We start from the raw sequence: 22,950 nt of genomic DNA on the forward strand, positions 1-22,950 counted from the left end.
GGTCTCCATCAACAGATGAATGGATTACAAAATTATGAGAAATACACACAATGCGATTCTACTCAGCTAATGGAGAACAAAATCATGTCATTCGCAAGAAGATGGAAAGACCTGGAGAACATTATGTTAATTGAGATCAGCCAAGCACAGAAAGAGAAGGGGCATATGTTTTCTCTACTATGCTCAGGCTAGGGAGTATTAGCGATACCAGAAGGACTCCAGACAATGAAGGAGAAATCTCACCAAAGCTAGAATGGGAGGATAGGAGAGGAAGAAGGCTGAGGTTGATTAATGGAGGAGCTGCATTCGAATATGTGCACACATGTGAATATAACATTGTTAACATGAACATTCAGTATTGGGAGGGAGGGAAAAGGGGAAGTGGGGGGCACCGAGTACCGTGTGAATATAAGCCATTGTCAACATGATCCACATTACGATTTGAGACTATAGTGCACCAATAAAATTTAAAAAGGAAATTCTCCCTCCCACTCCCCCCAAAAAGCAGACATTGTTATTCTCATGCTAGAGCCCAGGTAAGGAAGAAATTGGGTGCCTGACCCCAGATCTCTCAGACTTCAAAGCCCTTTCCCTCTTTTCTCCACCTGGCCACTCTTTTGGTCTTTTTGGTACTAGGCATTGAACCCAGAGACATTTTACCTCCACGCTATTAACCCTACTCCCAGTCCTTTTTTTTTTGTTTGTTTTTTATTTTGAAACACCTGCAATCCCACAGGAGAATTGCAGGCTTGAGGCCAGCCTTAGCAACTTAGCAAGACCCTCCACAACTCAACAAGACCCAGTTGCTTCAGGTACTGAAGCAGACCCAGAGGCAACAGGTACTGTGCACATGCTAAGAACAGCTGGGCCGAGGGTAGAAGGTGCAGGAGCTGAAGGTACTCCGGGTATTGAGGACATCAAAAGCGGCCATACCCCCTCTGGTGCTGGGAAAATGATGGACTCCACTGTGGGGCACCCAGCTTCCTTCCTCCAAAGCCCATTTTTCACCGAGATCCATATTTCCAGGAAGCCCCTTGTATGTGCAGCGCTCAGATCAAGCAGAATCTCCTGGAATACATAAGAAGCACAAAAAAGGGATATGAATTACTATTGATGCTCTCTTGGCAATGGGAAGATTTTGTGGGAATAAAAAGTAGCCAGTTTTCATCTCATTATGTTCCTCTGGCATGAAGTTTGTTGTCTAGATTTGGGCACAGCCTGAGTATGAGGTTGCTCAAGCTCACAAACTAAGTGTCCATGTCCTTTTGATTAACAAATTATGGAGTAACTAACATGTGTTAGGCTTTGAGCAAGGAGCTTCTTATTTACTTAGGCCTGTTTCATAAAACTCCTAGAATTTCAGGGACGTATACAGTAAGGTCTCAATTCTGTAACACAGAGAAAGAATGGGAGAAAAGGAAGAAAAAAAGGAAGGAAGGAAGGAAGGAAGGAAGGAAAATGAGAGGGAGGGAAGGAAGAATATATTCATACATACCCTTTTGTTGTATTGGAATTATGACTACTTTTTATTCTCTTTGAAATTTTTCGTATTTCTACATTGAATGTGTATGGATTCTGTAATCTGAAAAAGTATGCAGTAATTATTATTTTACAGAAAAACCCCATAGCCAAGGGAACCTGGAGACCAATTTTCCACTTTCTCTTTAAAATCACAATAGAAAGGTATCCGTCCTGAGAGCTTTTGGATCTCCTGGAAAGGTCATCTCCCTGGCCATATTTGAGAAAATTATCCTGGAGAATCTCTACAGATATATTGTATCTAGATTGATTAAACTGGCCAAACTTGAGCCCATATGATAAAAAGATCTACGAGCTGGGCGTGATGGCGCACGTTTGTAATTCCAGTACTTGGGAGGCTGAGACAGGAGGGTCACAGGTTCACAGCCAGCCTCAGCTACTTAGTGAGGCCCACGGAAACTTAGTGAGACCCTGTTTCAAAATAAAGAGTAAAAAATAGAGCTGAGGTTGTAGCTGAGAGGTTGAATGCCCCTGGATTTCATCCCTAGTACCGCAAAGTAAATAAATAAATAAATAAATAAATAAATAAATAAATAACAAAGAGATGTTAATAACACTCTGCATGCAGCAGATCTTCAAAGGAAAGTGGTTGAATAATTGAACGCAACTGAGTCGCCACATCTGTAAGTGCAGCCAGTTTTGACATTCACTGTGGCAGAAATCCTGCCAGCCTAATTAGGATAGGCACTGATTATCGCTTGCTGTAATCAGACCAGCTGGCTTGCTTTGGTCTCTAGAATGCAGTTCAAAGTTGCCCTGCAGGTTCCAGCACTGCCTACCAGACTGCAGACATGGCGGATCCACTTGTTGTTTTTTGGCTGTCAGCCTGGAGAAGTGGTGTGCTCGTGGGAGCTGCACCAAACAAACACAAATTTCTAATAAAATACCAGGACGTACAAAAGACTAGAATGCACTTTAGTGGTACTAGTTTATTAGGAATTTGAGTCCACCCAATAGTTTTAGAAGAGAATTCTAGTATAGTGTGACCAGAGCACAAAGCAATCTTGAGAACATTGGGCTTAATAGTAAACCCAGCTGCTAGTCCTGACTCTGGCACTAACTGGGTGACTCTGAGGGAAACCACTTACTTTCTTTGGGCTTAAATTTACTCAGCTTTAAGTAAGAGAATTAAGAATAGATGTTGTCACAAGGGACTTCAGATAAATGAGAGATACCAGTAGAATTATAGACAGAGTGTAGGGGAGGGAAGTGGAGAGGAGAAAAAGGAGGCTTGATGAAGGTAACAGTTCAAATGATGTTATGTTCATATATAAAGGTATCACTACTAATCTTACTAACAGGTGCAGAGAGGGGGGAGCAGGGTGGAATCCAGAGGGAAAAACACCAAATGCTATGTGCATGTATGTTGCATCACTTTGAGCCTCACTATAATGTATAATTATAATGCACCAATAAAAATATATTTTTAATAAGAATAGGCATTGTTAGACCTGTTCAGGCTTCCGAGATTTGCAGGCTGTAATGTTATTCTATTAGATACAAAGTCAACCTATCCACCTACCTCAGGGGGCTGAGGAAGCTGTATTGTTTATCCATTAGGTAACTGAGACACCAGCCACAATACATGAGAGGTGACTAATTGGAACAAGAGATAGTCTGCTATTGAGCAATAATGTTCTCTGTGCAAAATTAAAAATCCAGCTTTGAACCAGGGTTACACTGATATCTTTTAATCAACTAAAATAACTATCTAACATTTTATATATTTATTGATTATGAAATAACATGAACAATTATAGCACGTTCTTCTAATTTACAATACACAGGTCATTTCAAATCACTTCATGAATGCTAGCAGTATCCTTGAGAAGTGAGTTGGAGATTCTAAGAGCTTTGACAAAACTAACCATTCCTGATTAATCAGAGTGGTTTTCAAAATAGATTCCCCATTCCTCCTTCAATCCCTAGACTCCCTTTGACCTCCAGGAAACAAATTTGCAAGATGGTATCTTCTGGACATGTGAGGTTAGACTCTTGTATGCATTTCATTTTATTAATCTGAACTACATTGGTTCATGTTGCGTGTTTTATTAACGTCAACCTGCAAAGCCTGCTGATTTCTCTGCTTCTCAAATTTCACACCTCAGCTTGGAAAAGCCAAGCAGCAAATGTGAAATGAAATTGCATCAGATACAAGTATTGCGAGGAAGACTTTGATCAATCACATATGTTCCTGAAACTCCAACACTATCCCTTGAGTCACAGTAAGACTCAGAGTTGCTCATAAAGCTCTGGAACCTGGAAAAGTTTCCCAGCCTCTGGCATATAAAACAACTTATTCAGGGTTTTCCCGAAAGTATTTAACTTCCATCCAAGTAAAAACTCTATCAAAAACTAAGTTCATGAAGAAGAAACGAAAATTTAAGGCAGCCATGAGCATTTAATAAAAAAAGTGACTGTAATTATAGGAACAGGAAGCGAGGACATACTTTCCTTTACAGAATCACGTGCCAGTTCAAGCAATATTCATAAGTTGGGCTGGGATGAGTAGGAAAGACTACTGAAAACTTACAGTTGTAACTCTGACTCTGAGAATCGATTGTATAGAACTTAGCCATCTGCATAGAACGACATTGGTGCCTATGGAATGAACACATATTGGTATTTAATAAATATCAGTTGACTAAGTGGATGATTAAATGATAATAACCAGTGAGTGAGGACCTTAGCCAGGTCTTATATCTCATTAGACTCCCTAAAGAGACACATCTACTCTGATGAAGTGGCGTGAGGCAGTTTAGACTGACGAAGGTTTGACTCTCTGACTGACTCGTGACCAGAATGCTCCCGATACTGACATACTCCTCTCACTGCTGTCCCTCCACAGTGAGCCGTCTACCAGCTACCCACGTCAGAAACCTGGCCACGCTTGATCCATGACTGCATCTTACATTCTGTCAACCACTAAGCTCTGTCCTAACTTCTGAATGTCTCAAGATGGATAGGTACTTCTGTTTTTTGTTTCCTCAGCTTTAATTGATCCATCATTAGCTTACTGAAATACTGGTCCTACTTCCCTTCATCCTATTCTCCACACTTTTGTTATAATTGTTTGTTGATTTATTTATTTTGTAGTACTGTGGATTGATCCCAGGGACATTCTACCTCCAAGTTACCTGCCCTTTCTTTTTTTTTTTTTATATTGAAACAGGGTTCTACTAAGTTGCAAAGAGTCTTGTTAAATTGCTGAGCCTGTCCTCGAATCTTAGCTTCTATCTGAGCTTCCCAAATATTGGAATTATAGAAGTGTACCACTGCCGGGCGTGGTGGCGCACGCTTGTAATCCCCACGCTTGGGAGGGTGAGAGAGGAGGATCACACGGGTTCGAAGCCAGCCTCAGCTACTTAGTGAGGCTCTCAGCAACTTAGTGAGACCCTGTTTCCAAATAAAATATAAAATAGGTCTGGGAGTATAGCCCGGAGGTAGAAAGCCCCTGGGTTCCACCCCCAGTACCACCAAAAATAAATAAATAAATAAATAAATAAATAAATAAATAAATAAAGTGTGCCAGTAAGCCTGGTTTATAGAATTTGGGGGGAAATGGTGTCTTTGGAGATGGAACCCAAGGCATTCTACCTCTGCTACCACAACCATGTTTTTTATTTTTTATTTTTGAAACTGGGTCTTGCTAAGTTGCTGAGGCTGGCTGTGAGTCTGTACCATGAGTGTGTGACTCTCCCAAGTACTGGGATTACAAGTGTACACCACTGTGCCCAGTTTATAGTAATATTTTTAAAACACAAATCTGATAATGTTGCTCCCTGACTAAAATACTCCAGTGATTCACTGTTTCCAGAAGAAAGCTCGGACTACTTAATATGGCGTATAAGGCCAAATCAACTCTGACAAGGTATTTTCAGTACCTGAATAATACCTCTTTTTGGTCTTTTGGATATTCAGCCATTTCTAGAACTCTAGCATGATTGTTCTTCCGGCCCACCCTCTTCACTGTGCTAATTATAGCCTACCCTTCACCTTTCTTTCTTTCTTCCTTTCTTTTGATTTATTTACTTATTTATTTATTTTTTATTTTTTTTAATTGGTGGTACTGGGGTTCTTGGAAACCTTTCTACCTCCGGGCTACACTCCCAGACACCTATTTTACATATTTATATTTGGAAACAGGGTCTCTTAAGCCAGTGCGGCTGGCTTTGAACCTGCGCGATCCTCCTGTCTTTGCCTCCCAAGCGCGGGGATTACAAGCGTGCGCCACCACACCCGGCTTATTTATTTATTTTTCAATTTTGCAGTACTGGGTATGGAACCTAAGGGCATTCTACCTCCGACCTACACCCTCATCCCTATTTTTTATTCTTCATTTTGAAGCAGGTCTCACTGAGTCGCAAAGGGCCTAAGTAGTAGCTGAGGCTGTCTGCAAACCATGATCCTCCTGTCTCACTCTCCCAAATGCTGGGATTACAAGCGTGCGCCACCACATTTCATCTTAGACTCAACTATGTGCTCCTCAAAGGCTTGCATGAGTTACCTGTGCTTACATGTAATACCATTTGGCACACTGTATTGTAATTGTCTGTTAGTGTGACCTCGCCTACCTCCTCTGCATTTTTGGCAAATTCTCAACCCCAAACCATACCGTATCTGCCTTTGCTTCCTGGCCCCATGGTAAGCTCCTCATCTAGTCCCACTGGCTGAGATTTCCTCAGCCAGGCTCCTCCTTCAGCCTGCACACCTGCCCTTCCTTCTGCCCACTGTGCTCTGGAGTCCCTGCCCCTCACACATCTGTCTTCCTCCCCAGCCTGGGATGAAACTATGCTCCCGATACCCCATGGGAGACACCTGCCTACCTATTGCAACTGCGTCACATCTAGGGCTCTGGCCACTGTGTTGACACTCACTTATGGCACCAGGGACATGACCTAGGAATACAAATTCAGAAAAGCCTCCGTGATGTTTCTGCCCTGTCTTAACTGCCATTTTATGGTTCCATCTTTAGAGGAGGAGTTAACTAGAAGCGACATGCATGGAGAACCGTGTGGCATATTTTAGCATTCTGGTATTTTAGCAACCACTGGTTCTCAGGAACATGAACACGATCACAGCATCAAGACTACTTGCTGATAACTATAAACCAAGATATACATATATAAATCAAGATATACATGAATATACATATGTATAAATAAAATAAATTCATCCATTCATTTAATAAATATTCATTTAGTATCTCCTATATACTAGTTACGGTAAACACTTGGGATAGAAAATATTTTTAAGAAATGTTCAGGTTTGCAAGGGAGACAAATATCTGGACATATCATTAAAGAACATTGTGCTAAGCATAAAAGAGGCATGCACAGGGTAAATGAAGAATCTGCAAATAACAGAATCCAGAACTGGACGGTTCTACATATTAGGACCTGTGTCCAACCCTTGCCTTGTGCGTAACTCCCTAGTATATATCTATTCAGCCTAAACTTAAATACCACACTTTTTTGGAAGAAAAAAAACATACTCTAAGCAACCACCTCTTTGCATGAATGAAAGGATGTAAAGTCCTAGAGGAAAGAATCCTCTTCTGTCTGAAATGGCCAGTGTTTGGAGAGTTGAAATGATTATTTTAGGCATCTTACTGTTTCCAAGAACCTTTATCAACTTTGTAGAATTGGAAAGTTTGAGTAAGTTGAAAACCAGTATTTCAAATTGGCTTTTCCAACCAGGCAGAGTAAAGCTAGTATGGAATTTATTGATGTTGATATTTTAAGTGTTCCAATAAATAATGTATGCTACTATTCTCTGAGGAACTGTAGCAACAGCATATTTTTAGGAAACCTAGTGAAGTAAATAAATTATGGGGGCCTTTGCAGAACTCTCAGTGACTCGGGCTTTTTATCTCTAAAGTTAGTCCATTGAGATCAAACTCAGAAGTGTCCTCTACCAGGAAACCTTCCCAGGCAGATTCTGGTCCTTCTCCCTTTGTGTTCCCCAGAAGCCTTTATATCCTATCTGGACAATGTTTTGCCATTAGAGGATAACATATTTACAAGATGGTTGTCTTTCCCAACAGAAGTTTGCCTCCTCAGGACAAAGTTACATCTTATCCATATGTCCATTCTCACCGTTAGCACAATATCTGGCCAGCTTGGACCTGAGGTCATACTTGTTGGATGGAGACTGACGTATCTTCAGCTGAGAAATTCAAGCGAGCCTATATCTGCAAACTCCTCACATAACTCAGGATTAAATCAGCAATCGTAACAAAAGATTTATCACCAAATTCTGCCATCCAGGCAGTTCAATGTCCCAGTAAAAATTGATGAGCAAAGAAGAAATAAAATTAGTATTTCAGGAGAACTGGGTTCTCATCTGGTTTGGGATTTTTCCTCCCCCTTCATATAGTGACTCTGGGAGAAAAAAAAAAAAACACCTTATCTGCCTCAAACTTTGTCTAGTGTGTGAAAATAGGTCTCATAAAGTCTATTTTTTCCATCTTTAACAGAGGAAATCAAATGTCATCTGGAGAATCATCTAAACAGTGCACAATTGTACTGTTTATTTCAGCCAAGTTGCTTATAGACATCACTTGCTATACAGCATTGAATTTCAACTCACTTGCCCAATTGGGAATTGACATAACATGTGGGAGGCAGTTTAAACCTAGTGGGTAAGAGCAAGGACTTTGGGGACAGATCTGGACTTAAATCCCATATCCACCATTTACTGACAGTGATCTGTGAGCGAGGTATATAATGACATTGAGCCTAATTTTTGCCATCTATAATATACCTAGTAGAAATCCTGGCTGGTAATACTCAATAAATAATTATAGTAGTTATTTTATTATCATTATAATTAACACTTGAAATAAAGATGCTTTGAAAGTGATGTGGTTTCATCCACAGCCTTCATCATTCCATGAGGAATCAGAGCTGTGAGGAGGCTTTATGTGGCAGTCATTTATCTCAAAGGGAGGTCTGCTGGCCAGAGTACACTTCTTTGGAAAAGACCAGTGGAAAAAATGGGTAAGAGTGTAAATGTGAATCCACTGCTGTGTGCCAGTTCTAGAAAGGGAGGGAGAAAGTAGTCAGGAAAGAGCAACAGAGGTGAAGAAGCAGAGGAACGTTCAGTAAGGACTTGTTGAGGCAAAGCCATAAGCTAATACCAGTGAGTGTGGGATGCCAGGAAACTGCAGGAGAGGATTAAGTGGTGCTTCCTGAGAGACTGCAACCTGAAGTCTGGGAGACAAAGAGCCAGAACAAGATAAACTGCCACAGCTCTGATTACAAACCCAAAATAGGCTGTCGACCGGGCCCCATGGCAAGGGGTGGCTGTTGTTCATACATAGATCTTTACAACCACAGCTGAACAGAGGAAAATGTCAGGAAAAAAAGAGAGAGAGAGAGAGAAAACGGCAGCACCGTTCATTAGAAAGATGTGAGCCACATATATAATTTTAAATGTTTTCATGGTTGCATGTCTCAGCAAGCTAGGCTTCTATAATAAAATACCATAATCAGGGCAGTTTAACTCATAGACATTTATTTCTCACAATTCTGGAGGCTGAGGAATCCTAGATCAAGGTGCCAGGTGAGTGAGTGAATGAGTGTGTGAGTGTGTGTGTGTGTGTGTGTGTGTGTGTGTGTGTGTGTGTGAGAGAGAGAGAGGGGGGGGGGAGTCTGAACTCAGGAGAATGTTCAACATTTGAGCTACACCCTCAGCCCTATTTTTACTTTTTTTAAATTTTGAAACAGGGTCTCACTAAGTTGCTGAGGCTGGCTATAAACCTGCCATCCTTCTGTCTCTGCTTCCCAAATACTGCGATTACATACATGCATCACCATGCCTGGTGCCAATTGATTCTATTCCCCAAAAAGGACTTTCTTCCTGGGTTTCAGTCAACCATCCTCCCCCTATGGCCTCATGTGCTAGAGAGAGATCCAGCTCCAGTCTCTCTTCCTATTTATTTATTTATTTATTATGCTATTAGATGTTGAGTCCAAAGACATTCTACCTCAGAGTTACACCCCCAGTCCTATTTTATTTAATTTTTGTTTTGAAACAGGATCTCACTAAGTTGCTGAGGGCTTGCTAAGTTGCTGAGTCTGGCCTTGAACCTGTATTCCTCCTGTCTGAACCCCAAGTCTGAGGCTACAGGAGTATACCACCACTCCTGGCCTCTCTTCCTTTTCTTATAAAGATATTAATCCCATGATGGGAATCCCACCCTCACAGTCTCATCATCTAATCACCTGAAAAAGGTCCCGCCACCAAATAACATCCTATTGAGGATTTGAGAGTGTCAGTATATGTATGGAGTGGGATGGCATACTCGATCCACAGCACCCCATGAACAAAAGTCATACATGTGAAATTCGTTTTAATAACATACCCTACTTAATCTATTATAGTAAAATAGTATTTCAACATGTAACCAATGTAAAATCATTAATAAAATATTAGATTTTAAAAATTATACCAAGGCTTTGAAATCCAGTGGGTATTTTCACATATACCACATATCAATTTGAACTAGGCATGTTTCAAAGGTTCAATAGCTACATGTGGCCTAGATCCAATGTCAAGGGAAAAATTAATGTCATTCTCCTGACATCCCAGGCCTGGATAGCCTTTTTTTTTTTTTTTTTTTTTTTTTTTTTTTGGTGGTACTGGGGTTCCTGGAAGCCCTTCTACCTCCGGGCTACACTCCCAGACCTATTTTATATTTTTACTTGGAAACAGGGCCTCCTAAGCCAGCGCGCGCGGCTGGCTTCGAACCTGCGTGATCCTCCTGTCTCTGCCTCCCAAGCGCGGGGATTACAAGCGTGCGCCACCACGCCCGGTGTGGATAGCCTTTTTAAAAGCCCAGATTCTTAGAGCCAGAAAAGACCTATGGAGACGTTCAGCACTCAGGGACTCCTGAATCTTCCTGCCACTGACTGAGTAAGATTTTCCACACCAGGTGACTACCAAGATGGGTCAGTAGTTCATGGAATCATATGACTATCCCTGGCTAGCTGACCCAGAGAGGAGGTGGAGCGCAATAGAAGTGGGATGTATGAAGCTGCCTTGGGATTGAAGAAGGCATCTTCCTGCTGCGCTTCCCCTTACCATCTTTATTTAAACTTAAGCAGTCTCACACTCCCATTGAAACACACCCTCCAAATCAGCCTTCACTGAGCTCTGACTTAGTGCGTGTCCTGAACAGGATAATTGTGGTGTGTATTCCATCCACTCTCACACTCTAAGGGAAATCACCCTTCACCTCTAATCCCAAGGCAGCTTTAATGCACCCCACTTGTGTTGCTCTCCAATCCCTCTCTGGGCCGGCTAACCAGGGATAGTCACATGATTCCATGAACCATTTGACCCATCTGTGTAGTCACCTGCTATGGAAAATCTCACCTGATCGGTGGCCAGCCATCCTGGGCTAGCTGAGTCTATCAGATCATCTGTCAGGAGCAGAGGCAGAATCGGTCTGGAACAGGGAAGCATGGAAAAGACAACACAGGAAGAATAGAAGAAAGAGTGCTACACATGCAGGGTTTCTGGTTCCTTCTCCATTGGTTTTCAGGCCTCCAAGAGCCATTTCGTTAGAACAAAGCGATTCTCCCTACAAAAGAAATCTGAAAACCCGTGGGAGGGGCTCAAAATACCTGTTTCCTGGAGCTCTTTTGGAACCTTTGGCTATTAATCAGTTTGAGGTACAGCTATTTGGCCATTTTTTTGGTCTTTCATGAGATTTCTGTATCTCTCAGGGTCATAACTAGTTTACAAGAATCTCTTATGTGTTGAGGGAGCCTGAGCAAGTCTACATTTTGATAAAAAGGCCTGCCACAGGGATGGATACTTTTGCACAATGGGAGCACTGTTCTTTTCTACCTCTCCCCTTGGACTTGTTTGCGCTCAGTCTCATATCAACACGCAGCCTGATAGAGAGGTGATGGATTACTTTGTAATTATATTCTGAAGGTACCTCATCACAGGCCTTCTGGGGACCCTTGAACGCCTCACATTATGTTCAGCAGTGGTTCTGCATGTTAGAACCACATGAGGAACTTTTAAAATATGTCCAGACTGTGAGATCAGCATGAGTGGGGGTGGGTCCCTGGGCAGCCACAGTTCTTAAAATATCCCCAAGTACTTCTAATGTGAGCCACAACTGAGAAATACTGACATACAGAATATGCCCTTGCACAGGCTTGGGTTTCCAGCAGGGGAAATCAGGCTATTTTTAATTATAAAAGAAATGCATATTCTTATTCTTCTTTCTAGAGAATATATTCACAGTGAGACTAATCCAAAGTGAAAAATCTTATTCATCAAGAATTCAGTCTCAGCCGGGCGTGGTGACGCACGCTTGTAATCCCAGCATTCGGGAGGCTGAGACCAGAGGATCACTGTTCCCGGACAGCCTCAGCTACTCAGTGAGGCCCTCTGTAACTTAGTGAGACCCTGTTTCAAAATAATGAATAAGAAATAGGACAGGGGGTGTGGCTTGAAGGCCAAATGCCCCTGGGTTCCATCCCCAGACCCGCAAAAAAAAAAAAAAAGAATGCATTCTCATTCCCTAGAGGTGACTATTATAGTTTCTTGTGTGCCTTTTCAAACATTCACTATGCTTATGCAAATATGTATATGTGTGCATACACACACTTTTAACCCCTGTGCATATATACATATGTATATGTATATACACACTTTTAACCCTTTGGGATGACCTTTTCTCTTACTAATATATCTTGGTTTTAGTCTAGATTTTTTTTTTTTTTACAGTACTGGTTACTGTAAAAAAATAAATAAATAAAACATGTGTTAAGTATTAAGCAATAAAATAGTTTTTAAATTGGGGATTGAATCTAAAGCTTGACATCTGTTAGGCAAGCTTTCTTTCTTGGAGCTATATCCCCAGCCCTTTTAAAAATTATTATAATTGTTATTTTGCAGTACTTGCAATTAAACCCAGGGATACTCTGCCAATGAGCTGTATCTCCAGCCTTTTTTTTTTTTTCTTTTTCTTTAAAGACAGGATCTCACTAAGTTGTTGAAACTGGCTTAGAATTTGCAATCCTCCTGCCTCAGTCTTTTGAGCCTGGATTTATAGGCTCAGCTTAGAAATTCTTGATAAAGAAAAACTACAAGAAAAAGAAAGAAAGAAAAACTATGGAAGGGTTAAGAAGTTGTTTTCCCAGATAATTACACAAACAATAAAGTTAAGGTATGATTTTATTGCTACAATAGGCAAATTATTTGTTAGGATAGAATAAAAAGTCCAAAAGACAATGAGTGAAGTTGATAAATAAAAATTTCAAATCAGATGGGAAAGAATTGACTGCTTAATAAATAGTAGGTTAATCAATTTCATTTTTTTAAAAGTTGATTTTGAGCCAGGCATGGTAGTAATTCCAGCATTTGGGAGGCTGAGACAGGAGGAATATGGTTTGCGGATAGCCTCAGCTACTTAGTGAGGCCCTTTGCAACTTAATGAGATCCTGTTTCAAAATAAAAAATAATGAGGCTGGAGGTGTAGCTCAGGGGTACAATGCCCCTGGGTTGAATCCCCAGTACTGCAAAAAAAAAAAAAAATTGATTCCTACTTTACAGTATATAAAATATGAGTTTAAAATGAATAAAACTCTACACAATTAAAGCAAATCGTTAAGCATGTTAGAATAAATAATTTAATCATATGGATTGGTAAAAAAATTATACTAAATAAGACACAAAGCATAGATGTCATAAGATAAAGGATAGACAGATTGGACTACATCAAAATTAAAACTTCTATAGAGGAAGACATAATAAAGAAAGTAAAATAAAAGTAAGAATGGGAGGCAATATTTACAACATGTATAAAAAAATTAATACCATACTATAAAATTTTCTATTTATCCATAAGAAACTGACAATAACAATAAATGAACTGATGACACATAAACTATAAACATAAAAACAGTTGTTCTTGTACTCAGAGAATACAAGTTTTATTTTGTTTTGTTTTGTTTTGAAAAGTGGATACATTTTTCACTGAGATGAGGTATTGTCTCATTTGAAAATACAAGTTTTAAAAATGTTTTTTCAGCTGGGGGTGTTGGTATACTCCTGTAATCCCAGTACATGGGAGGCTGATACAGGAGTATTGCATGTTCGAGGACAACCTCAGCAAATTAGTGAGACCCTCAGCCTACTGAGACCCTGTTTCAAAACAAAACAAAAAACACATAAAAAGGGCTGAAAGTATGGCTCAGAGGTAAAATGCCCCTGGGTTTAATCCCAGGTGCCAAAACAAATAAATAAAAATGCTTTTTTCTGCTTATACTTAGGTACAATGTTTGGAAATATTGATCAATCTGAAAATTATGTGACTATTTGAAGAAACAGATATTCTCAGATCTTAATAGAATACATTCATAAATAGTTTTTTAAAATTATATTTTGAAGCTGGAAATAGTGGCACATGCCTGTAATCCCAGTACTTGAGAAGCTGAGACAGAAGGACTAGAGGTTCGAGACCAGCCTCAGCAATTTAGCAAGGCTTTCATCAACTTTTAAAATAAAAAATAAGACAGGGCTGGGGTGTAGCTCAAAGGTAGAATCTCCCTGAATCAAATCCAGCAAAACACATACACGCACGCACGCACGCACGCACGCACACACACACACACACACACACACACACACACAGGCATTTTGGCAGTGCTTCGCATTGGTTGGTTCAGTTTTTCTCTCTTTCAGTGGTTCACATTTGGTGGCTTAAATGTGTCCAGGAATTTGTCCATTTGTACTAGGCTTTTTTTTTGGCATACAATTAGTTACTCATAATAGTCTTTGATGGTCCTTTATGTAGTAAAAGTTGTAATATTTCCTTTATATATCTGATTTTGCTCTCTGGGTCCTCTCTCTTGATCTTTTGCCTTATTTAGTCTTGATTTTGCTTACTTCTGCTTTGATCTTTGTTATTTCTTTCCTTCTACTAATTTTGAGCATGGTTTGCTCTTGCTTTCCTAATTCTGTGTTACATTATTAAATTGTTTATTTGAAATCTTTCTAGTTCAGCTCTATTTTATTTTTCATTTTGAGACAGGATCTCACTAAGTTACTGAGGGCCTCACTAAATTGCTGAGGCTGTCCTCAAACTTGAGATCGTTCTGTCTCAGCCTCCCAAGTACTAAGATTATAGGCATGTGCCATCACACCCAGCTCTTTCTAGTTTAATGTAGGTATTTATTTATTATTTTGTGGTACTGGGGATGGAACCCAGGGGCATTCTACTTCCGAGGTACACCCCCAGCCTTATTTATTTATTTATTTATTTATTTATTTATTTATTTATTTTTAGTCTTTTAAATTTTGAAGCAGGGTCTAATTGAGTTGCAAAAGGCCTCGCTAAGTAGCTGAGGGTGTCTTCCAGTCTCAGCCTCCCGAATGCTGGGATTACAAGCATGTTCTACCATGCCCGGCTGTAGGTATTTATTTTTATCAACTTTTTTCTCTTCTTATTAAATGTGTTATTTGAATTTTAAGAAAAAATATGTTTTGCTCTGTTACATAAATGTTGCAGATTACTTTTTCTATTAGTCATTTATAATTTTATTTCATTTGTATTATTTTGGTCATATATGTTGTTAATATTTTATGTAATTAAATGTTACAGCTTTGGGGGTATAGCTTTTGGGCTTGGTGATATGATTGAAAAAGTCTTTGCTACTTTAAGATTATTTAATCATTTACCAATTTAAAAACTATTTTATTGCTTAATACTTAACACATGTTTTATTAATCTGGAATTTATTCGGAGACTGAAATCCAGCTTTATTTTTTTCCTTCCAAGTATCAGTCAATTCTCTCAGTATAGGTAGCTTGAAATGCCACAATGTCACTTTTGTTTGGTCTATTTGGGGACTCTTTCGTCTTTTCCATTGACCTCTCTAGTTTTGTACCCATATTTTACTTATTGCATTTTGTGAGATGCTTTAATATTTAGAGTGGCTAGAGTTTATTCCCCACATTGCTGACTGCCTGGGAATTGCCTGTTCTCATTTTCTAATGTTAAAGGTTTATAATGGAACAAGATCTTACAGCCTGACTTCTCCCTCTTCCTCTCCTATAAATAGAACTAACTGCTCTGGAAATAACAGACAATCATAGGAGCATAAGTGCCTCAGGACCCAAGACACCATAACGATTTCCTTAGGCTTCTGTATACTGTGCACCAGAGAGGCTACAGCCCTGAATCTAATAAACATAGAATTACAAACAAACAAACAAACAAACAAACAAACAAACAAGGAAAGCCTACTTTCTCTGGCCAAAGGCAGAGAAAGGGTGAACCTAGCAGAGTACTAACAGGAAGATAATAGCAATGACTCCACAGCAGACTTAATCATCATCTCACACCTGCTGTCAACCCCCCCCCCATATTCAGAGTCAACATCAGCGAGAACCCCACCCATACCCAGAACAGCAGTGAGCTCTATCTGCATCAGCATCAGTAGAGGTTCTGTTCTAGAACCACTATAACCAAGACAGCATGTGGACCAATGCATCCTCGAGGGCAGCATGGGCAGACCCAGCTAGGGCCCTGTCTCTTTCTCCATCCTCCAACAGTCCAGGAAACACTCCTAGCAGTAAAGCAGTAGCTCAGAGGGTGCCATAAGAAACAGGTACACTTGACTGGCATTGCAAGAATTCTGAAATCAAATTGTCAAGTCACAAAAGTAGGCCAGGACTTTTATGCTAGGCCCAAATAGCCGCCCACCAAAAATAAAAGATGCAAGCAGAATTCAAAGTCTCCTAACATAATATCCCAATGTCCAGATAAAACTGGAAATAAATGACTCATTGTACCAAGAATGAGAAGAAACACAACTTGAACAAGAAAAGACAATTAATTGATTTCCACTTTGAGGTGATTCTGATGTTGAAATTATTTGCAAAAGATTTTAAAGCAGCCATTATAAAAATGTTTCAACCATTACAAATTATTTTTTATAAATAAAATTCCTTTAAAGAATAAAATCTATGGCCGGGCGTGGTGGCGCACGCTTGTAATCCCCCCGCTTGGGAGGCTGTGACAGGAGGATCGTGCAGGTTTGAAGCCAGCATCACCTGGTTTAAGAGACCCTGTTTCCAAATAAAATATAAAATAGGTCTGGGAGTATAGCCGGAGGTACAAGGCCCCTGGGTTCCATTCCCAGTACCATCACCAAAGAAAAGAAAGAAAGAAAGGAAGAAAGAATAAAATCTATTTTTTAAAAAAGCTAAATGCAACAAACAGAATTTAAATAGACAATAACAAATGTGAATCTCACCAGAGGGGCTCAGTGGTAGATTGGAGACAAGAGAGAATGGAATCAGTCAACTTTAGGACAGGTCAATATAATTTATTTGGGCAAGAAAGAAAAAAATGGACTGATAAAATTTAACAGAGCCTCAGGAGCTCTGTAGGATTAAAACAAAAAAATTATGTTTCTATGCTCAGAGTTTCAGAAGGAGAGAAAATAGCATGGGGCTGAAAAAGTTTTAAAAAAATAATGGCTGAAAACACTCTGAATTTGGTAAAACATATAGACTTTCAAATTCAAGAAGCCAGGTGAATTCCAAATAAGATAAACTGAAAGAAATTCACATCAAGACACACTGTAATTAAACTTCTCAAAAGTAAAGCCAGAGAGAAATCTTAAAGACAGCCAGAGAGAGATGGTGCATCACTTGCAGACACATACCATTTGAATGGCAACATGTTTCTCATCTGAAACCTTGAAGGCCTAAATAAACTAGCAAAACATTTTTCTAGTGCTGGAAGAAAAAACTAAAAGCCACAAATATCATATCTAACAAAATTATCTCTTAAAAATACGAGGCAAATAAAGACATTAGATGAAAGAAAACTGAAAAAAAATTGTTACCAGTAGACCTACCATTAAACAATGGCTAAAGGAATCTCTTTGGACAGGAAAAACATGATAACTGAGGGCTGGGACTTGTGAAAGAAAAGGATAACAATAGAATGGGTAAAATAGAGATAAATATTATAGGTATCCTTCTCAAGGGTTTCTTTTTCCTTTTTCTTCTTTTAAGGTACTGCGGATTAAACCCAGGGGCATTTTACCCCCCACCCCAAGATAATACCTAGCCTCATTTATTTAAAAAATTTTTGTTTATTTTTGAAACAGTGTCTTGCTAAATTGCTGAGGGCCTAGCTAACTACTTACCATCATCCTGTCTCAGCCTCCTAAGTACTGGGATTACAGGCGTGCTCTACCACACCCAGCTTAAGAGTTTCTTAACACTTACTTAATGGTTGAAGCAAAAAAAAAAAAAATTATAACACCATCTGGTGTGGTACTCAGTGTATGTAAAGAAAATAGATAAGACAATTATATGATTTAAGTGGGGTGAGTAAAGGGACTAAAGTACAGTTTTTTTTCGTGTGTGTGTGTGTGTGTGTGTGTGTGTGTGTGTGTGTGCGCGCGCGAACGCAATACTGGGGATTGAACTCAGAGACGTTCTATTTCTGAGCTACACTCCCAGCCCAATTTTTTTTTGAAATAAGGTATTACTAAGTTGCTGAGGGTCTCACTAAGTTTCCTGGTTGAAAGTAAGGTTTTAGACATTTACTAAAGAGGTAGAATGTCAATACCAGTAGGCTCTGATAAATTATGTATGTATATTATAACACCTAAAACAACCACTAGAAAAGTTATACAAAGCAATATACACAAGAATAATTACTTAAGTAACTCGCAGCAAAACAAGAAAAATTGAATAATAAAATAATATTAAATGCCGGGCGTGGTGGCGCACGCTTGTAATCCCCGCGCTTGGGAGGCAGAGACAGGAGGATCGCCCAGGTTCGAAGCCAGCCGCGCTGGCGTAAGAGACCCTGTTTCCAAAATATAAAATAGGTCTGGGAGTGTAGCTCGGAGGTAGAAGGGCTTCCAGGAACCCCAGTACCACCAATAAATAAATAAATAAATAAATAAACAAACAAATAAATAAATAAATAAAATAATATTAAACAACCACGATATTTATGTTACATAAAAATATTATCTCACTTAAATGATGGAGATTGGCAGAGGGAATGCTTTAAAAAAATTACAAACCCACAAGCCGGGCGTGGTGGCGCACGCTTGTAATCCCTGCGCTTGGGAGGCAGAGACAGGAGGATCGCGCAGGTTCGAAGCTAGCCGCGCTGGTGTAAGAGACCCTGTTTCAAAAATATAAAATAGGTCTGGGAGTGTAGCCCGGAGGTAGAAGGGCTTCCAGGAACCCCAGTATTACCCCCCCCCAAAAATTACAAACCCACTATAATCTATCTAGAAGAAATTTACTGAAACATAATGATGTAGGTAGTTAAAATAAAAAATGAAAAAATGAAATGTATCATGTAAGCATTTATTTTTAAAAAGGAAGAGTTATGCTAACATCAGATAAAGTAGATGTCAGAAAAAAAATAATTATTATAGGCAAAATAGAAAATTACATCATAATTGTGGTGGCACATGCCTGTAATCCCAGTACTTTGAAGCCTGAGACAGGAGAACTGCAGGTTTGAAGTCAGCCTCAGAAACTTAACAAGACCCTGTTTCAAAATAAAAAAATAAAATAGAGCTGGGGTTGTAGCTCATAAGTAGATCACTCTGGGTTCAATCCTTAGTCATAAACGTGCGCGTGCGTGCGCGTGCACACACACACACACACACACACACACACACACACACACACAGAATGAGTCAATGAATGAGATACAGTGGTCTTAACAGCGTATTTGCAAAAACAAGAGCTTCCAAATTACAATGCAAAAATTGATAAAGCTCAGAGGAAAATACACAAATTCAGTTAGAGGTGGGTCCCTCATCCTATTCTCAGCAATTGATCAAACAACTGCACCACAGCCAGTAAGGATGTAGAAAAACCAAAAACACTACCACGCAACAGGGCCAACATTTTCAATACTGCATCCAACAACAAGAGAACATAAACCACTTGGAAGCATTCACTATGATAATAGATTAAAGACTGAGTCATAAGATAACTATTAACAAACCATACGGAATTTAGATTAAATAGGGTTATCTGATCACACGGAATAAAACTAGAAATCAATAAAAGAACAAATTAGGAAAACTTTAAACACATGGAAATTAAGCAACACACTTCTAAATAAGCCATAGATGAATACATATGTCTGAAAGAGAAGAAAGAGAGAGAGAGAGCAAGAGAGAGAGAGATCATCATTAAAATGAAAAAAACAAGTAAATAAACAACCCCAACATTAGAATTTGTGAGATACAGGTAGAGTAGTGAGAGGGAAATTTGTAGCATGAAAGACCTACATTAGAAAAAAGAAAAGATCTCAAATCAATAAGGTAAGCTTCTAGCTCAAGAAATAATAAAAAAAAGAAGAGCAAAACATACCCAAGGAAAACAAAGGAAAGTAAATAATAAAAAGCAGAAATAAATGATGCTGAAACAGGAGAATGATGGAGAAACCAATGAAATAGAAAGCTGGTCATTAGCAGGAATAAATAAGATTGATAAACCTCTAGTGAGACTGATATAGATCAAAAGAAAAAAGACACAAATTACCAATCCTAGGGATGCAACAGAAGCTATTGCCACAGATCTTGTAGCCATTTAAAGATAGTGAGCAGGGACGAGGATGTGGCTCAGTGTTAGCACATGTGTAGATCCTGGGTTCAATCCCCAGTACTACAAAAAAAAATAGTAAGTGATATATGGACAACTTTATAATCATAAACTCAACAACTTTGAAGCAATGGACCAACGCCTTCAAAACCACAATAAACAGACAATCTGAATAGTTCTACAACCACTTAAGAAATTGATTTTACTTTTTTTTTTTTTTTTCTGATACTGGGGGTGGAAGCCAGGGACTTTCTACCTCCGGACTATACTCCCAGACCTATTTTATGTTTTACTTGGAAACAGGGTCTCACTAAGTTGCTGAGAGCCTCACTAAGTAGCTTAGGCTGGCTTCGAACCCGTGCGATCCTCCTGTCCCAGCCTCCCAAGCGCTGGGATTACAAGCGTACGCCACCACTTCTGGCTAAGAAATTGATTTTATTTTAAAAGCTCTGAAAAAAGATATTTCCAGGTCCAAATGAGTCCACTAGGAAATTATTTATTAACAAGTGAAATTAATTTTACTGCTACATATTAACCACCTATATATACAGAAACTGAAATTTAACAATGTAATGCCATTTTCAGTTGCTCCAAAGAAAATGAAATACTTAGATATAAATCTAACAAAATATGTAATTAGTATGCTGAAAATTATAAATTGCTAATGAAATAAATCAAGTAAGACTTAAATAATTACAGAAAATTTCAGGTTCAAGGATTGGAAGACTCAATATAACTAAAAATGTTACTTTTCTCCAAATCAACAGGAATCCTATAAAAATCCAGCAAGGTTTTTGTAGACAGACAAGTTTATTCTAAGGTTTATATAAAAAGCAAAAGGCCCAATGAAGCCAAAGGAATTTTTTTTTTTTTTTTTTTTTTTGGTGGTACTGGGGTTCCTGGAAGCCCTTCTACCTCCGGGCTACACTCCCAGACCTATTTTTACATTTTTATTTGGAAACAGGGTCTCCTAAACCAGCGCGCGCGGCTGGCTTCGAACCTGCGCGATCCTCCTATCTCTGCCTCCCAAGTGCAGGGATTACAAGCGTGTACCACCACGCCTGGCAAGCCAAAGCAATTTTTAAAAAGAACACTAACGTGGAAGGAATAGCCCTATGGGTTATTATATAATTATTATTTAACTTATAAGCCATAGATTATATCTAATTTAGTTATATGCTCATTCTCTCATGTGTGTGTATGTATATGCAATTGTATATGCAATTGTATGCAATTTATCCATCTATGGCTTATAAGTATAAATTACCAATATCATATACATATCTATGGCTTATAAGTAATCACAATGATATGTTACTATCAAAGAAATAGACACATCAGTGGAAGAACTAGAACTCAGGGGCAGAATCATGTAAATCTGTCCAACAGATTTTTTACAAACGTGCAAAACTAATTCAGAGAAGGAGGGATAAGCTTTTATAAAAAAAAAAAACAGCAATATAACAATTGAACATATATAGGAGCAAATTGACTTAAACCAGACACATACAAAAACTAATTCAAAATAGATTAAAAACTTAAAAGTAGTATGTAAAACTATAAATCTTTTAGAAAACCAGGAAAGAATTTTCAGGAACTAGGGCTATGCCAAAAGCTCATAAATTTTACACAAAGAGAACAATCTGTTAAAGGAAAATTTGATAAACTAGAATTTACAAAATTAAACACTTTTGTTCTCTGAAAGATTACAGAGTAATGGAAAATATTTGAAAACCCCAAACCTTGAATCTACAATAGATTTCATATTCATAATACCCATAAAACAGTAAAAAAAACAATGCCATTTAGAAAATAGGCAAAATACATGAATACACAACCCCCTGAAAGAATATACAAATAGTAAATAACCACATTAATAGGTGCTCAATAACATTAGCAATTAGGCAAATGGAACTTAAAACCACAATAAAATATCACTTCCCATCTATCAGAATGACTAAAATGAAAAGTAGTGATAACATCAAACACTGGCCACGATACAGAGAAGTTCCATTACTCACACATTGTTGGTGGTAATAAAAATGTTACAGCCACTTGGAAAATTAGCTTGGTGGTTTCTTTTAAAACTAAAAATGGACTTACCAGAAGAGCCAGGCATAACGCCTTTGGGCATTTATTCTAGTGAAATTAAAATTTACGTTCATGAAGAAACTTGTGCACAAATGTTCACAGTAGCATTATTTGTGATAACCAAAACGTGAATGCTACTCGAAGTAGCATTGAGATAGGTAAATGGGTGAACGGCTAAGCCAACTCTAGTGCATTCACACTCAGGAACAAAGGATAACCAACATCAAAGCAAGCGACAACTTGGATGGACCTCAAGGTGATTATGCTGAATGCAAAGAGAGAATATCATAAGGGTATGTGCTGCCAGATTCCATTATATAGCACTTTTAAAATAACATTTATATAGATTGACAACAGTGTTTTAAAGGATTCGAAATTAAAAGTGGCTACAAAGGGGTAGTACAAAGCCTTGTGTTTATGCTCTAGTTTTTTCATCTTAACTGTGGTGGGAGTTATATGAAAATATTGTAATAAAAATTGCATACAATTGTAAACACATATACACACAGGAGAGAATGAGCATATAACCAGCAAACAGATATCACTAGCAAAATCTGAATAAAGGTGTGGATTTTACTAACATCAATTACCTTGTTTTGACATTGTAAATTGTCAAAAATACTTTACAAAATGTTAACATTGGGGCAGGTTGGGTGAAGTGGATGTGGACTCATGAATCTATAAATATTT

General features: G+C 38.6%; 1 protein-coding gene across 2 annotated transcripts in view; it reads right to left on the minus strand.

The window, feature by feature from the left end:
* AMOTL1 (angiomotin like 1) overlaps nucleotides 1-22,950 on the minus strand; it is a gene marked incomplete at both ends in the record, with an annotated part of 170,384 nt that overhangs the window by 143,651 nt on the left and 3,783 nt on the right. Inside the window, one exon of one of the 2 annotated variants that reach the window (XM_080711644.1) lies at nucleotides 934-1,018. The exons of the other annotated variant lie outside the window; for it this stretch is intronic. Within the exon in view, the coding sequence (XP_080567770.1) occupies nucleotides 934-1,018 (85 nt within the window). Of the gene's footprint in view, nucleotides 1-933; nucleotides 1,019-22,950 lie in introns of those variants that run through there. 2 annotated transcript variants of the gene reach the window in all.

Source organism: Muscardinus avellanarius (genome assembly GCF_963383645.1).
Source record: "Muscardinus avellanarius genome assembly, chromosome: 1".
In the NCBI taxonomy this organism is placed as follows: Eukaryota; Metazoa; Chordata; class Mammalia; order Rodentia; family Gliridae; genus Muscardinus; species Muscardinus avellanarius.